Genomic DNA, 17,479 nt, shown 5'->3' with positions numbered 1-17,479 from the left:
ACCTTGGAAAATGGTACCCAACCCCACACCCAACAAACCGAAAAAAAAAAAAAAAAAAAAAAAAAAGTGGCACACAATAAAATGTTAGAAAAGATGATAAAATTGTTTGGAATACACACCCGGCTCCCATTGTCTAGTGTTCACTACATCCTATATATGTAGTATGTACATAACTCAATTTGACCAAAAATGTAACATACCTAGATCATTTTACTTCTGAGCCCCTTAATTAACATGTATCTATCTTATCTCAGTAAGTACTTACTTTATGCACAGTACGTTGTACTGTTGACTTTGAAACCCCATGAGTGTAATTGCCTCTTTTTCATTGCCAGACTTGATCTCATAAAAGTTGTCGAACGATATGGGACCAAGAACTTTCCCAGTTTTTGGACATGTTTGGAAAGAACTCTCATCTGCATTAAAAATGCGAGAGGGATCTTTGCCCAGCCAATGTAATGTCAAGAGGACTTGTTGCCTTGATGTTAGGGCATGCCTTCTGTTGGTTGGGTGTTCAAGGAAGGGTGAAACTGTAGTTAAAATTTGTTCCACCACATCCCTTGAAACCCTGAACCTCTCAACAAAAATGAAATCATTTGCTGTATTGAAATTTACTCTGGCCCGAAAAACTTGATGTCTTATTCCCTCTTCTTGGGGTCCATCCTCCTCACTATCACTCCATAGAGGATTTAGTAAGTTGTTCATTGTTAAAAATAAGTTCAATAAAAAATAAAATTAAGTTCAATTAAGTAACTTAAATTATAAACAACACTATCATGTATTATAACTAAAACCCCATGAGCATCAGCGGTTATGTGGTACTGAGCACCATTGCCCAGCCAATGTAATGTCAAGAGGACTTGTTGCCTTGATGTTAGGGTTACAGACTTAAGTCCCGAGCCACACAGCATGTTAACAAGAGATGCAGGGACTTCATTAGGAATGTTTGCCTTGATAGATGCTTGTCTGGCTGGGTTTTGCCCTTGACCAGCAGTCAGAGCTTGGCCTAAAATAACCTCAGAAATTTCATTGGGCAGAACATTAGCCCGTTTCAACACTTCTTTGATTGCTGTGCTGCCAAGATCATGGGCTTTTAACTCAGAGAGGGATCCTAGAAAACTGCCGATAGGAGTTCTGGCTGCGGATACAATCACAACATCATTGTCAGAGAGAACCATGGTAGATCTTGTGAAACCTGTAACAAATATGAACCAGATTGTCAGAAGAATCACATCTCCTTTGTAAAAAATGTAAAACACTTGGATAAGTAATTATTAGAAATGTGTTTTTAAATAGGTACCTACCGGATACAATCACAACATCATTGTCAGAGAGAACCATGGTAGATCTTGTGAAACCTGTAACAAATATGAACCAGATTATCAGAAGAATTACATCTCCTTTGTAAAAAATGTAAAACACTTGGATAAGTAATTATTAGAAATGTGTTTTTAAATAGGTAGGTACCTAGATTCCTGTTTCATCTTTGACACATTATTTCAGACAAACACAAAGTGTTCACACTTGGAACATACAAAAGTGTTTTTTGAGAGCTAATAAATAACAATTATGACTACCAGTTGTTATTGGACCTGTAAATTTGTTACTTACACTTCTGTGTGATGAGATTGTAGAGTCTTCAAATTAGATTGTTCTTACTTGGAGATTGAGATCAAGATGGGGAAAACCTGATATCTATGTGACTCAGGGAAAAAACTATGAAGATTTTCTTACGTAAACTGACAACTTGTAAATTTCCCAGAGCAATGGAGTTTGAAATAATGGAAAAACTTGAAATAAAATCAAAACACTTCTAGAAAATGAGGAAAATCGGAAAACCCCTCTAAAGTCTGATGTCTGACTTTGATCTGATAACAGTGCACTTCTTCAAATTTAAATTTTCGTGCCAACTTTTTTTATCAACGTGTAAAAGGTCAGTGCACACGATGCTCTTTCCTTATCCCAATTTTTGACGCGCTCTAGCGGATGTTGAGAAAAGCTCAAATACATTTTTCGCATGCTATTTCAAATTTTTGAACAAAAACGGAAAATGAAAATGGCCAAAAGTGGAATAAAAAAGTAAAAATTAAATTAATAAAGTTAAAATAAAACTGAATCTGAAAGGAACAAAACAAACTTGGACAGTTGGACGTATGTAAGTAGAAAACCAGTTTATTCACACACGAAGAATTAATTAAGCTTGAACTTGATCAAATCCAAGAAGGAGAAGGAGACTCTAGTCTGTTACGTTCTTCAAGATCAAGAACTAATTAAATCAATTTCAGGGAAGCCATAATTCAAAATTTTATTTAGGACTTTTAGAGCAATAAACTTTGGTGTAGCTCTAAAAAAAACCTAAAGCTTCATGGTTGCGTGAATTGAACACCTCAATTAGAATGCCCCTTTCACATAAATTGGATTAAATATTCTGCAATTATCAGACAACAAAGGGATGAACAACAAACTAGTCAAGGCAAAATGATGGGACCTATGTTAATAAAACCTGGATGTTCATATTCATTTGTTTAATAAATTGATTCCAAGCTTTTTTTCTGGGCATAGGCTATGCTTACTTAAAAAAAAACCTCATTTTGTTAGTCTTTTCAGATGATATAACAAGAATCAGCACAAGAAAAGCAGCATCATGGAAAGTGATTTGATTTTGATTGCTCGTGCAATCGACGAGAAAATCAAATACATAGAATCAAAGTTGGAAAAGCCATATCTCATAGGATTTAACCATAACAATGAACCAGCTCAGGAGGCAGAGAAAATTGTGAACAATCTAATGAAAGAAATGGATGAGATGGTGGTAAGTTTGAGTGTTGTTCTGATGAGAAAAGGTTTAATAAATTTTCAAAATTTCCTTCTTTTTTCAACCACTTTAAACAGGGAAGATAGCAGCCTGAAATTCCTCTTTCTAAAGAAATAGCAAAGGTTGAGTGCATGGGCCATCCACTCATAATATTTTTCTAGCCAAAACCTAATATCGGCCCAAAGCAAACACCCTAGCTAGTGCTGATTGTGAGGCTGACAAAAAATGCTGACTTTGTCTGAACGTGGGAAAAGACAAGGAAGAAGAAGATGATGGTGATGATGAGATTCATAAGACATAGGTACCTATATGTACCTCTACCTATGATAGGTAGACAATGCCAATGATATTCTTCACCACTAAATTTATTGGAAGAAAGCAAGTTAGCAAGGCTAACTAATATTAAACTTATTCCCTTTCTTTCTCTAGGAAGAACAAGAAGAGATCTCAAAGTTGCTGGAAGATGAAATCAAAGAACTTGAGGCGAGTAATCAGGATTACAAAAAGTTTCTGACAGATGGTCAATCACAGTTGGATGAATGTGAAACCTATGCTTGCAACAATCTTCCCGGATATAAGAAGTATGTGCCACCAAGTCCCCCTAGGGATGTTCCAACAGATCCGAGTGAACTTCCGGACATATTTACATCACCAGCACCTCCTAATGACCAAGGTGAGTTCTTGTACATTTTTTCATAGATACAAGTTTTTTTCTCTTCCAACAGAGGTGAAAATTTTTTCACTCAAATCCAAAAATATCCAAAAGAAAAGGAGGGGAAGTGAATAATAAAATACAAAAAATGGACGAAATGGAAAAATTTTCACTTTTTTCCAACATTGCCACAAAATAAAATACGCGTTAAATTTTCAAAATTTCCTTCTTTTTTCAACCACTTTAAACAGGGAGGGCTGGGTGACTTTAAACAGGGAGGATAGCAGCCTGAAATTCCCCTTTCTAAAGAAATAGCAAAGGTTAAGTGCAAAGGGCATCCACTCACAATATTTTTCTAGCCAAAACCAAATATCAGCCCAAAGCAAACACCCTAGCTAGTGCTGATTGTGAGGCTGATACAAAATGCTGACTTTGTCTGAACGTGGGAAAAGACGAAGAAGAAGGATGATGATGAGATTCATAACCATAAGACATACGTATATCTAGTTCTACCTATGATGGGTAGACAATGCCAATGCTATTCTTCACCACTAAATTTATTGGAAGAAAGCAAGTTAGCAAGGCTAACTAATATTAAACTTATTCCCTTTCTTTCTCTAGGAAGAACAAGCTGAATATGTCCACGAACTCGCTCGAACTAGATATGCAAACCTGAGGATATGAGAGACTCTTGGAGGGTTTCAGCAGTCATTATATATTATAAGTTCTGTGAGTCAACTCGATAAGGAGAACCAAAAGGCAGAAGAAGTTCTGCACAATATATCTGCCTTTTGGTTCTCCTTATCGATATGAGAGACAGAAAAATGTGAAAGTTGTAGAGAGAAAAGTGTATAAGGGAGCAAGCATGTGATATATTAATAATAAGGAAGTTTATTTTAGCATGTGATATATTAATAATAAGGAAGTTTATTTTAGCTTCATTGGTAGCGCGTCTGCCTTGTAAGCGCTAGGCTAGGGGTTCGATTCCCGCCTGGGGCGGATTTTATCCCGAACGGATAATGTTCGTTTTCGGAACAGCTGACTTTCTTTTATCCTGTCTTCCTTCTCTCTTCGATTTCGGGACGATAAGACCTTGGCAGTTACAGGGGGAAAAAAAATCAAATCATGAATCTTTGTGGTAAAGCAGAGAGCTTTTTTTGTGGGTATTACAATATTACAAGTCTTCCATTTACTCAATCACCGCTCTTGTCTTCGATTTGCAATCCCGCCACTGGTCGCTACTCGATTAAAGTAGCCTACTTCCTCTTTACTCCAACCTGCCTTAGCCAGAACAGCATTGACAGCAGGGATAGGACCTGTGCCCATCAGGGTAGGCTCTACACCGGCAGAACTCATAGCTACTATTCTAGCAAGAGGTTGAATGTTCCGTGCCTGGGCTGTTTTGTAACTCATCAACAACACGGCTGCAGCTCCATCATTGATACCAGACGCATTGCCTGCAGTCACTGTACCATCCTTCTGGAACACAGGTCTTAGTTTTTGTAGAGCTTCTACAGTTGTATTGGCCTTGGGGTATTCATCCTTAGCTACAACGACATCTCCTTTCCTTGTGCTGATTACAACAGGTACAATTTCTTCATCAAAATAGCCTCCTTCTTGAGCCTTGGCAGTTTTCACTTGAGACTGGTAAGCATACTCATCTTGTTCAAGGCGGGAAATGCTCCATTTCTTTGCAATATTCTCAGCAGTGATACCCATGTGAATATTGTGGAATGCATCAGTCAGTCCGTCAAACACCATACTGTCCTTCATCTCGGCATCGTTCAACTTGATTCCGTTCCTAATGTTAATAACATGAGGTGCTTGGCTCATACACTCCTGTCCGCCAGCAACAATAGCTGTGGCGTCTCCACTTTTGATTGCCTGGTATGCAAATCCTACAGACTTATGGTTTGCAGAGGGACACCCTTACCGGGGAAGTGATTAGTTCGAGGCGGTTGTCCCATTACCGAGCGGTACCTAAGATAAGGTTCGGTACCCTACCATCACCGCCTAAAGAACCTGTGACATCAGAGTTGGGATTGAAAATGATTGGACGATTGAAATGAGTAGGAAAGGGTATCTCGGGATAATGTATAATTTGGAGTGGTGAAGACAAAGACTAGGGGTGGGTTTCACCAACCTACTTTTCACCCCCTAATGTCCGACACGCCACTGTCAGACCCGGGTCTGTCAGTGGCGTGGCGGACCAACAGCCGTGTTAAGCCTATACAAGTCAAATAGAACGTTACAGGCTGTTAGCTTAAAGCTAATGTTACACCAAGAGCACATCGTTTGCAAACTTTTGCAATCATTTTTCCACAAACATTGGCTTGCAAACAGCGTTCGTGTGTGCGCGGAGTTGATCCGGCTGCTGTCGGTTTTTCTACAAAAGCTAAAGGTAATGTTACACCAAGCGCGCATTGTTTGCAAACGATGCGCGCTTGGTGTAACATGATCTTAACAGGCCTTCTAAGGGCTGAAAAAATATTGGTGAAATCCACCCTATGGGGTATTCCACGAGCTTTTCACTCTACGTGCAGAGATGGAGAAAGAGGAAAAGATTTATCGTTTGTCAGTCGTAGCTATAAAACAAAACTGCTATACATTAGACTCATGTGGTTTGTGTCGTAGCATACCCATCATCGGAAAATAACCCATTGTGGGCATCGAACCCGGAACGTTCTTTATGGCAAACAACCGCGTTACTACTGAACTATCGGTGTGCCCCTTTAAGTAAAATATTTTTGTTTATTTTTCGCCAAATAAAAGCTATAATAGATCAGTTGCGCTTACTTGGGTGATGTTTCAAAGTCATGGAGCAGGAAAAATGAACAACCCTATATCACCAAAGATTGGAAAATAGATCAGTTGCGCTTACTTGGGTGATGTTTCAAAGTCATAGAGCAGGAAAAATAAGGACTAACGGAAGCTTACTTGGGTGATGTTTCAAAGTCATAGAGCAGGAAAAATGAGGACCAACGGAATTTTTCTTTTTCTTCTACGATGCATACTTGGGTGATGTTTCAAAGTCATAGAGCAGGAAAAATGAGGACCAACGGAATTTTTCTTTTTCTTCTACGACTCTTCTAAATCCCGAGATAAATCGATTTAAAAAATACCGGTAAATCGTGAACTTTGACGTCACGGCATACGCTCCCGTAGGCGATGACATCACATCAAATGTCCCGAGCAAAGCTCCCTCGCAGGTAACGCATTAATGTGTTTGTGCGCATACGTTACTAAAAGGCTCATGAAGCATGAACGAAGAGTGAATTTCGATATTTTCAAGTTTGAGTCGCTTTTTGTGCAGGCAAGTGTAGTATGACCATGTTCCACATATGAGATGAACAATAAATCGATATAAAAAGCCTACAAACTTTTTGGAAATTTCTTTTAACGTCCCTGTTCTTAATTATATTTGGGGGTCGGTGTGACGTACCTTTTGTCAGTCTACCTTTCTCTATTTATGGTCACTAACCAAACTCAGTTTTTAGAAATAAATGAAACAAACCAGGTAAAAAATAAACAAAAATAAAAACGTTTTATTATTAGATTACCTATTACAAATGGAATTGTTCAACTTATGAAATAAATGGGACTAGGAGATCTTTACACGTTAAGTTACAAATATGTCGTAATAATTACAATCGTAATACGAGTGCAAATGTTCAGTCGATGGTGGTCATTGAACCCAGGACCTTTCGCGTGGTAAACAAGCGCGTTACCACTGGACTAACCGTGCCCCTGATTAAGTCATCCTGAGACTTACCTACCTCGGTGGTGTAAAGGCGCTCGCCTGGTAAACAGGAGGGCATGGGTTCAATCCCAGCCGAGGTATGGAATTTTATCCTCAATATAATTTGATAATTTGACCACAATAATAGTAGTAGTCTACTGCTGGAGTAAAGGGACTTTACAGTCCTATGCGAGCAGTATAAATAAGCATTTTGTTTATATAATGGGTTAGATCCCGTAAATTAGGTAAATAAATTAAAGGGGTCAGGTGATCAATGGCTTATTCATAGGAGGGGTAAGGTGGACACTTGTGGGTCCGAAGTTTGAGTCTTGTGGCGGATATCATGTTTAATCATCATCCACAGCAGCTGTACACTGAAACATAGACAAAGATAATGATTGGGGATTTCATTTTTTATAACAATAATGGCCGGACCAGCCTATTTGAACTAAAGTGGCGGGTTCGATTCCCCCTCGGGTCGAATTTTATACTAAGCAGATATGGTTTATTTTATTTATTTATTTTCTTGTACACAGAACAAGATTGTCCTCAGAATCCAGTCGAAAAGGCTACCTTTCTTCTATCCTGTCTTCCTTCTCTCTTTGCTTTCGGAAGGATAAAACCTTAGCAGTTACAGTACAGTTCACTCCATCAAACCTATTTTTAAAAACTAATGGCCGGAGCTTTAGGTTGTGGTTATGCACCGGGTTGAGATAGGCAAGGTTGGTAAAGTTGCCTGTTTTTTAATTTACCACTCCCATGCCAAACTGTAGAATCAATATCCTGTCTCAACTCAACCCGGTACATAACCACAACCTTAAAATAACAAATAAATAGAGGAAGGAATTTTAACCGTGTTGAGCATAAGTGCTTGTCACATGTCGCTCCCCGCTTAATACAACACGCTAAATTTTCGGACTTAGCTTAGCCTCAAACCACCAACCTCCAGATCCAGAGAAACTATTGGTGAAACCGACCATAGGTGCTTTAGTAGTCGTCAAGGATATCAGCGTCCTCAACAAAGCATTGACCATAACATGAAGAAATTGAGCCTAGTATTTTTTTCTGCAATGGGCGATGGTTTTATATAGATTTTTGATGACATACTAAATACTACACCACTGAGCCTAGAATTTTTTTCTGCAATGGGCGATGGTTTTATATACATTTTTGATGACATACTAAATACTACACCAGTGAGGTGGGTAATACTTACGAAATATTCAATATAGTTGTACTGGCGTTCCTGCGAGCTGTTCATATCCAAACAGATAACGAAATGGAAGCACAGGAGTCCCTCACTCGTACCGCGTAGGTTTGCTTTGATAGCAACCTGTAGGAACTTAATGATAGGCATGGTGCAAAATAAAAGGCAAAACTTGTAGATGTTAATATCTTAAATTTTATTCTACTTGAGAACAAAACAAATGGAATCTAATAATAAAAAATAAAAAAAAATAAAAAAATAGCATGCTCAAAATAAATAGGTACAATAAATTAAGGCAGGGGACTACAGGTTGTATATTGACCCGAGAATGTGTTCAGAGAATTTTCAAACACAGTCTCTGAGCATACTCCAAGAGCCCCTTTCCCACTTGTGAATTTCATCGATTTTTTTTCCTGTAAGTAATGTAATTTAAATGAGAGTGTTTCCACTACACACAAGATTTTTTCTAATGACAAGTGGGAATGGGCTCTAAGGTCACCAAATATTTAGTTAATTTGACGTTAGATAAACTTCATAATTAATTAAATGTAAACCTGTAGACCTGGACCTAAAACACTTAGCAAGTTTCCAAACCAAGAGAAAGAAATTGAGAATTTCTTTACTCTGATTGGACAGAATGGACTGTGATTCGAAAAATCTCAACAAATGAGAATGAAGGAAATTGTAAAATTTCCTGATACAAAAACAACCATTCTTGGAGAGTTTGGTCCCCCCGCACAAGAGGTTTGATAGAGGGAAGTGTAACAACGGAGCTGTTATCGTCCTGAAATCGAGGACAGGATAGGAGAAAGCCAGCCGTTCTAAGAACGAACTTTATCTGTGTGGGATAAAGTTCACTCCAGGCGGAAATCGATCTAGTGAATTCTGTTGCTTCGTAGGTTCGTATAAGCTTAACCCATCTTTTGGGGCACTGGCCCCTACTCCAGTCGCTACTCAATTGTCCTCACGAGTGCACCCCGAATTCTAAGCACAGAGCTCAAAAAAACCTCGGCCCCGCCGGGAATCGAACCCGGACCTCCTGCGTGCAAGCTTAGTGTGATACCCACTCGGCCACGGAGGTTGCCCTTAGCAGTTACAGTTCCCTCTATCAAACCTCTTGGTTCTTGGAAAAAAAAGTCTTACCTCACACATACCACTATCACCTCGCGTCACAATCTTCATATTCTGTGGCTCGCTGCTCATTTTCAGCTCAATGTACTCCGAGCTACTGTCCAGCTCGGCAAATATTAGCTTGAGCTCCAGCGCTTTCATGATGATCTTGAAACTCATCTCGTCATCACGGATGACAAAGTTGAGAACGTCGATAGCCTCCTGGGTTCGAATCTGACAGTCTGTGAGCACTCCTTCTTCTTCTAGACTGGAAATACAAAGAATAAGGATAGGTCTCACTGACTTTTTTTTTTGCCCCTAACAGTCTGTTAGCCCTGTTTGACCTATACAAATTGAATGGAACTCTACAGGCCTTCTGGAGGCTGAAAAATATTGGTGAAACCGACCATAGGTGCTTTAGTAGTTGTCAAGGATATCAGCGTCCTCAGCAAAGCATTGACCATAACATGAAGAAATTGAGCCTAGTATTTTTTTCTGCAATGGGCGATGGTTTTATATACATTTTTGATAACATTCTTATCTCAAAATTTTCAAGCATATCTAAATAAGCAGGAGATTCCAGGCTCTGATGTGGACACACTTGTGCAATGGTCAATTGTCAATGATCCATGGATTATGGTCGCCATTGTGGCTGTGCACTAATGCTATAGAAAATTGCTCATAACCAAGCTTGAGCACTGCTCTATGCTTACATTAAATTCAAGGGATGGCCATAACCTCTGTACGTCATCTTGAGAGTTGATGTAGCTCCTGGTGTATTGGAACAGCCGTCGAATATGGTCAGGCATTGTAGGAGAGCTATGAACGGGATTTGAAACATAACTGTGTCCCCCGACTCATCATTGCTGTTGTTAATGTTGACTTCATATACCTGGACAGGAAAAAAGTGGAGGTTAACACAGGAGACCTTCCCTACCACCCAACCCTTAGGCCAGCCACTCACTATCAGGTACACCTGATCAGGTCTGCCTGATGGTATGTGTGCTTATCAGGTAGACCTGATAGGCAGACCTTTTCAGCCATATCTGTCAGGTCTACCTGATAGTGTGTGTGCTCATCAGTTATCGGTTAGACCTGACAGGCAGACCTAATCAGGACAACCCAATAGTGAGTGGCTGGCCTTAGAGCTCTAATATTATGATATCAAATTCAAACAAATTATAAAAATAGAGGGACTAAAAAAAAAAAAACAATATTAATGTACTTAATTGCTGGGATTGAACCTGCATCCTCCTATTTACCAGGTAAGCATGTTGACCACTCCACCACCTAGAAACTTTAATGAGCAGTATAAATTATAAAAAGAGTTGAACTTCTTGTAACTCACTTGGAATAAAGTAGGTCCCATCAGGGTAGGCTCTACACCAGCAGAACTCATAGCTACTATTCTAGCAAGAGGTTGAATGTTCCGTGCCTGGGCTCTTTTATAACTCATCAACAACACGGCTGCAGCTCCATCATTGATACCAGATGCATTGCCTGCGGTCACTGTACCATCCTTCTGGAACACAGGTCTTAGTTTTTGTAGAGCTTCTACAGTTGTATTGGCCTTGGGGTATTCATCCTTAGCTACAACAACATCTCCTTTCCTTGTGCTGATTACAACAGGTACAATTTCCCGGCTGCAGCTCCATCATTGATACCAGATGCATTGCCTGCGGTCACTGTACCATCCTTCTGGAACACAGGTCTTAGTTTTTGTAGAGCATCTACACTTGTATTGGCCTTGGGGTATTCATCCTTAGCTACAACAACATCTCCTTTCCTTGTGCTGATTACAACAGGTACAATTTCCTCATCAAAATAGCCTCCTTCTTGAGCCTTGGCAGTTTTCACTTGAGACTGGTAAGCATACTCATCTTGTTCAAGGCGGGAAATGCTCCATTTCTTTGCAATATTCTCAGCAGTGATACCCATGTGAATATTGTGGAATGCATCAGTCAGTCCGTCAAACACCATACTGTCCTTCATCTCAGCATCATTCAACTTGATTCCGTTCCTAATGTTAATAACATGAGGTGCTTGGCTCATACACTCCTGTCCACCAGCAACAATAGCTGTGGCATCTCCACTTTTGATTGCCTGGTATGCAAATCCTACAGACTTGCTATTGGGAGGAAAAGTCTTCTCGGAACTTGAAAGAAGAGGGAGAAAAAAAAAAAAAAAATCTAGAAAGATTGGTTTATTTTTGCGTTTCTTTCACTTTTTTTTCTTCCTTCTTCTTCTTTTTTTCAATAATTTAACCAACCATTTGTTATCAACATTGGCTGTAAATTAAACATCTTTCAATTTGTTTAAACACCCACTTTCATTGGTTTTCAGGCGGCTCCACCCAAAAGCAAATCCCTCCCAGTAAACTCCCCGCGCGAAACATTCTCACAGAACGCTCCCAATTCCCTCCGAACCAAGCAGACCCTCAGGAAGGTCCATGGGGCGGAGTCAAGACAAATGCTTCGAGTAAAGAGATCCCCTCACTCGGCAAAAAGGACACGTATTTCTTTAGCAAAGGAAATTCCGGCTGGTATACTCACTGTTTATAGTCCCCCAGCCAGACTAAGCTGGTCTACTCCCTGTTTAACGACCCCCAGCCAGACCGCTGGGGTACAAAATCCCCTATTATTTAACCTAACCTAAACCTTAACCAACATTAATACGAAATATGGCTATGTAACTTACTCGTAAATATCCTAAACCAATTCATTAATATGAGGTACAAAATCTATGTATAAGTCATACAATCAGTCCTTTGTGAGGCTTTGTGGGACTTTTAAATTTAGGAGCACCAAGAACTCATTAAAGCATTAGAACACAATTGGAGTTTTATTGTTCAGAGATATGTAGGGGTATCCAAGTATGCTCAGATGTCAACATTCATTTTAACACGGACATGTATGTAGTCCTGAGCCTGATGTATATCTTTTTATTGAACAAAAACATTCATGTTAACATGGCCATGTAGTCCTGGGCCTAATGTATATCTTTTTATTGAACATAAATACGTAAATTGTGACGGTATCCGAGCATACTCAGATGTCATATCCCATTAAAATAGAACATAATTGTGAAAATTTGATTTTATTTATTTTGTATTATTTCAGAAGACCCTGACCCTGTCTTGACAACAAAGGATCCGCAACAGAGGATCCAATTGAAGACATTCCAACACAAAACCCCAATCTCAATGACCACACAGACGGAGAGTTGAATGACAATAACCTGAACACAAACAGTATGAACGAGGAAGATGACCTATTCCAAGATGACAGTCATCTAGACCTGGTGTCTAGTCCTTTACTGGATCCGGATAATGTGAAACCAGTTGTTGCAAAGAAGTTGAACTTTGATCAGGTCACCATTACGCTAAAACCATCTGCTTGTAGCACGGAAAAGAAAATCAAGGTAAGAGATTAAGATTTAATTTTTAAAGAGGTAGGAGGAACCGTAACAACGGAAGTCATGTCCCAAAATCAAAGGAAGAAAGCATAGGTCAGCTGTTCTGAGAACAATAAAACCCATCCCAGGTGGGAATCGACCTAGGCAACTAATAGACAATCAAATTTATTGTTGGTTTTTCTGAAGAAAGCATAGGTCAGCTGTTCTGAGAACAATAAAACCCATCCCAGGTGGGAATCAAACCCGCGACCTAGGCAACTAATAGACAATTAAATTTATTATTGGTTTTTCTATTTTCAGCCCCCACCTGAAGTTGAACACACGAAGAAGATAACCAAGCCAAGATCTGAAGACATTGAGAATTTGAGTGGAATACAAGATATAGGTAAGTTGATTCCAGGAAGAAAGCATAGGTCAGCTGTTCTGAGAACAATAAAACCCATCCCAGGTGGGAATCAAACCCGCGACCTAGGCAACTAATAGACAATCAAATTTATTATTGGTTTTTCCATTTTCAGCCCCCATCTGAAGTTGAACACAAGAAGAAGACAACCAAGCCAAGATCTGAAGACATTGAGAATTTGAGTGGAATACAAAACATAGGTAAGTTGATTCCAGGTAAGTACCCACATTTCCCTGATATCTATTGGGAGGAAAAGTCTTCTCGGAACTTGAAAGAAGAGGAAGAAAAAAAAAATCTAGAAAGATTGGTTTATTTTCGCGTTTCATTTCTTTCACTTTTTTCTTCTTCCTTCTTCTTTTTTTTCAATAATTTAACCAACCATTTGTTATCAACATTGGCTGTAAATTAAACATCATTAAATTTGTTTAAACACCCGCTTTCATTGGTTTTCAGGCGGCTCCACCCAAAAGCAAATTCCCACATTTCCCTGATATCTATTGGGAGGAAAAATCTTCTCAGAACTTGAAAGAAGAGGGAGAAAAAAAAATCTAGAAAGATTGGTTTCTTCTTTTTTTTTCAATAATTTAACCAACCATTTGTTATCAACATTGGCTGTAAATTAAACATCTTTAAAATTGTTTAAACACCCACTTTCATTGGTTTTCAGGCGGCTCCACCCAAAAGCAAATCCCTCCCAGCAAACTCCCCGCGCGAAACATTCTCACAGAACGCTCCCAATTCCCTCCGAACCAGGAAGGTCCATGGGGCGGAGTCAAGACAAATGCTTCGAGTAAAGAGATCCCCTCACTCGGCAAAAAGGACACTGGAAGAAACGATTTGCCGCCTGCTAATTTTAAACGTGAATTCAAAGATGCAACGCGAAGGGACACGCTCGGCGGGCGAAAAGATCCACTTTTGCCTGAAGGGATTCGCCGAGACACGCTGGGCGGGAAGAGCGTTCTGCCCAAAGGACACTGGAAGAAACGATTTGCCGCCTGCTAATTTTAAACGTGAATTCAAAGATCCAACGCGGAGGGACACGCTCGGCGGGCGAAAAGATCCACTTTTGCCTGAAGGCATTCGCCGAGACACGCTGGGCGGGAAGAGCGTTCTGCCTGGGGGTTTCCGACGTGACACGCTCAGTGGAAGACGAGATCTGCCGGCGGGGCTGAGAGACGGATTCGCCCGGGATACTCTTGGTGGGATTCGCGGAGGGACACGCTCGGCGGGCGAAAAGATCCACTTTTGCCTGAAGGCATTCGCCGAGACACGCTGGGCGGGAAGAGCGTTCTGCCCGGGGGTTTCCGACGTGACACGCTGAGTGGAAGACGAGATCTGCCGGCGGGGCTGAGAGACGGATTCGCCCGGGACACTTTGGGCGGTAGGAAGGATGGGTTACCTAGCGGGCTTAGAGATGGCTTCGCGCGGGATACTCTCAGCGGGATTCGGGATACTTTGGGCGGTAGAAAAGACGGATTACCCAGCGGGCTAAGAGATGGCTTCTCCCGTGACACATTGGGATCACGGAGGGACACCCTAGGTGGGCGTAGGGATGGGCTACCCTCCGGATTGAGAGATGGTTTGCAGAGGGACACCCTTACCGGGGAAGTGATTAGTTCGAGGCGGTTGTCCCATTACCGAGCGGTACCTAAGATGGTGGGTCAACTTGATAAGGAGAACCAAAAGGCAGAAGAAGTTCTGCACAATATATCGGCCTTTTGGTTCTCCTTATCGATATGAGAGATAGAAAAATGTGAAAGTTGTAGAGAGAAAAGTGTATAAGGGAGCACGTGATATAATATAATAATAACAAAGAATTTTATTTTAGCTTCATTGGTAGCGCGTCTGCCTTGTAAGCGCTAGGCTGGGGGTTCGATTCCCGCCTGGGGCGGATTTTATCCCGAAATGTTCGTTTTCGGATAAAGGCTGGCTTTCTTTTATCCTGTCTTCCTTCTCTCTTTGATTTCGGGACGATAAGACCTTAGCAGTTACAGGGAAATAATAATAATAAAAAATCAAATGATGAATCTTTGTGGTAAAGCAGAGAGCTTTTTTTGTGGGTAAGTATTACAATATTACAAGTCTTCCATTTACTCAATCATCGCTCGTCTCTTCGATTTGTAATTCCGCCACTGGTCGCTACTCGATTAAAGTAGCTACTCAATTGTCCTCACGAGGCTGAGTGCACCCTGAATTCTAAGCACAGAGCTCAAAAAAAAACCTCGGTCCCGCCGGGAATCGAACCCGGACCTCCTGCGTGCAAGCTTAGTGTGATACCTACTCGGCCACGGAGGTTGCCCTTAGAAGTTACAGTTCCCTCTATCAAACCTCTTGGTTCTTGGAAAAAAAAGTCTTACCTCACACATACCACTATCACCTCGCGTCACAATCTTCATATTCTGTGGCTCGCTGCTCATTTTCAGCTCAATGTACTCCGAGCTACTGTCCAGCTCGGCAAATATTAGCTTGAGCTCCAGCGCTTTCATGATGATCTTGAAACTCATCTCGTCATCACGGATGACAAAGTTGAGAACGTCGATAGCCTCCTGGGTTCGAATCTGACAGTCTGTGAGCACTCCTTCTTCTTCTAGACTGGAAATACAAAGACTAAGGATAGGTTTTACTGACTTTTTTTTGCCCCTAACAGTCTGTTAGCCCTGTTTGACCTATACAATTTAATGGAACTCTACAGGCCTTCTAGAGGCTGAAAAATATTAATGAAACCAACCATAGGTGCTTTAAGGACAAAGTTGAGAACGTCGATAGCCTCCTGGGTTCGAATCTGACAGTCTGTGAGCACTCCTTCTTCTTCTAGACTGGAAATACAAAGATTAAGGATAGGTCTCACTGACTTTTTTTTGCCCCTAACAGTCTGTTAGCCCTGTTTGACCTATACAAATTAAATGGAACTCTACAGGCCTTCTAGAGGCTGAAAAATATTGGTGAAACCGACCATAGGTGCTTTAGTAGTCATCAAGGATATCAGCGTCCTCAACAAAGCATTGACCATAACATGAAGAAATTGAGCCTAGTATTTTTTTCTGCAATAGGCGATGATTTTATATACATTTTTGATAACATTCTTATCTCAAAATTTTCAAGCATATCTAAATAAGCAGGAGGTTCCAGGCTCTGATGTGGACACACTTGTGCAATGGTCAATTGTCTGTCAATGATCCATGGATTATGGTCGCCATTGTGGCCGTGCACTAATGCTATAGAAATTGCTCATAACCAAGCTTGAGCACTGCTCTATGCTTACATTAAATTCAAGGGATGGCCATAACCTCTGTATGTCATCTTGAGAGTTGATGTAGCTCCTGGTGTATTGGAACAGCCATCGAATATGGTCAGGCATTGTAGGAGAGCTATGAACGGGATTTGAAACATAACTGTGTCCCCTGACTCATCATTGCTGTTGTTAATGTTGACTTCATATACCTGGACAGGAGAAAAGTGGAGGTTAACACAGGAGACCTTCTCTACCACCCAACCCTTAGGCCCCAGCGGGCCCAGCCACCTCAACTATCAAAAGGGGTACACCTGATTTCAGGCTTGGCCTTGAAATAATAATGGTGGGGTGGGCTTTTATCAGTGGGTTTTAGAAACCCCTGGGTATAGGCCCAGACCTTTTTCCAAGCCATATCCGTCCAGTCTACCCTGGAAACCAATTAGTGGTTGGTGGGGTGGGCTTTCCCCAATCAGTTAACTCCGGTTTTAGACCCTGAAGGCAAGGACCTAATTCAAGGGGAACAACCCGATAGTGAGTGGCTGGGCCCTTTTAAGGAAAGCCCCCTTTTAATATTTTATGACACCCAAATTTCCCAAACAAAATTGATAAAAATGGAGGACTCTTTTGGGTAAAATTTGTAAAAATAATAATAACATTAAGTGTTAACCTTAATTGCTTGGGGATGGGACCATTTGGGCCGTTGCCATCCTCCCTATTTAACCCAGGGGTAACATGTTTGACCACGTCCCAATTTAATCAAAAAATAAACACATAAGAAAAAAGACCCCTCCCACCACCTCGCACTTTAACATGAGCCAGTATAAATTATTAAAAAGAGTTGGAACTTGCTTGTAAACTCCACCTTTGGAATAAAAAGCTAGGATAAATATAGGCTGCAGCCCCTGCC

General features: G+C 40.6%; 5 protein-coding genes and 2 long non-coding RNA genes across 7 annotated transcripts; 2 read left to right on the top strand and 5 right to left on the bottom strand.

Moving 5' to 3' along the window:
* Window positions 1-265: 265 nt before the first annotated feature.
* LOC108253181 (acetyl-CoA acetyltransferase-like) lies at window positions 266-1,178 on the bottom strand (the record flags this gene model as incomplete). Its single annotated transcript, XM_017446695.1, has 2 exons — window positions 830-1,178; window positions 266-416 (listed from the first exon to the last, which is right to left on the bottom strand). Coding segments are annotated over exons 1-2 (500 nt in total), but the record flags the coding sequence as incomplete, so codon positions are not given.
* Window positions 1,179-2,900: 1,722 nt separating this feature from the next.
* Window positions 2,901-3,377, top strand: LOC113470035. Its single transcript, XR_003393249.1, has 2 exons — window positions 2,901-2,937; window positions 3,245-3,377. It is a non-coding gene; the product is annotated as an uncharacterized LOC113470035 (long non-coding RNA).
* Window positions 3,378-4,067: 690 nt separating this feature from the next.
* LOC103515471 (probable acetyl-CoA acyltransferase) lies at window positions 4,068-11,974 on the bottom strand. Its single transcript, XM_026828168.1, has 6 exons — window positions 11,925-11,974; window positions 11,189-11,678; window positions 10,872-11,156; window positions 10,237-10,415; window positions 9,557-9,791; window positions 4,068-4,139 (listed from the first exon to the last, which is right to left on the bottom strand). The coding sequence occupies exons 1-6, from the start codon at window positions 11,972-11,974 to the stop codon at window positions 4,068-4,070; spliced, it is 1,311 nt and encodes a 436-aa protein (XP_026683969.1).
* LOC103515464 (acetyl-CoA acetyltransferase-like) lies at window positions 4,665-6,128 on the bottom strand. The gene is made up of 2 exons (XM_017446692.1): window positions 6,125-6,128; window positions 4,665-5,395 (listed from the first exon to the last, which is right to left on the bottom strand). The coding sequence occupies exons 1-2, from the start codon at window positions 6,126-6,128 to the stop codon at window positions 4,665-4,667; spliced, it is 735 nt and encodes a 244-aa protein (XP_017302181.1).
* LOC113470032 lies at window positions 7,344-8,555 on the bottom strand. The gene is made up of 2 exons (XR_003393246.1): window positions 8,423-8,555; window positions 7,344-7,580 (listed from the first exon to the last, which is right to left on the bottom strand). It is a non-coding gene; the product is annotated as an uncharacterized LOC113470032 (long non-coding RNA).
* A 709-nt stretch (window positions 11,975-12,683) lies between the features above and the next one.
* Window positions 12,684-14,342, top strand: LOC103515470. Its single transcript, XM_026828167.1, has 3 exons — window positions 12,684-12,943; window positions 13,238-13,322; window positions 14,008-14,342. Exons 1-3 carry the CDS (start codon window positions 12,776-12,778, stop codon window positions 14,340-14,342), a joined length of 588 nt encoding a protein of 195 aa, XP_026683968.1. The 5' UTR covers window positions 12,684-12,775.
* A 137-nt stretch (window positions 14,343-14,479) lies between these two features.
* LOC103515469 lies at window positions 14,480-16,984 on the bottom strand. Its single transcript, XM_026828166.1, has 4 exons — window positions 16,970-16,984; window positions 16,603-16,781; window positions 15,698-15,932; window positions 14,480-14,902 (listed from the first exon to the last, which is right to left on the bottom strand). The coding sequence occupies exons 1-4, from the start codon at window positions 16,982-16,984 to the stop codon at window positions 14,480-14,482; spliced, it is 852 nt and encodes a 283-aa protein (XP_026683967.1).
* Between the last annotated feature and the right edge of the window lie 495 nt (window positions 16,985-17,479).

Source organism: Diaphorina citri, unplaced genomic scaffold (assembly GCF_000475195.1).
Source record: "Diaphorina citri unplaced genomic scaffold, Diaci psyllid genome assembly version 1.1 scaffold1349, whole genome shotgun sequence".
In the NCBI taxonomy this organism is placed as follows: Eukaryota; Metazoa; Arthropoda; class Insecta; order Hemiptera; family Psyllidae; genus Diaphorina; species Diaphorina citri.
This window is presented reverse-complemented; position numbering and strand designations above follow the sequence as displayed.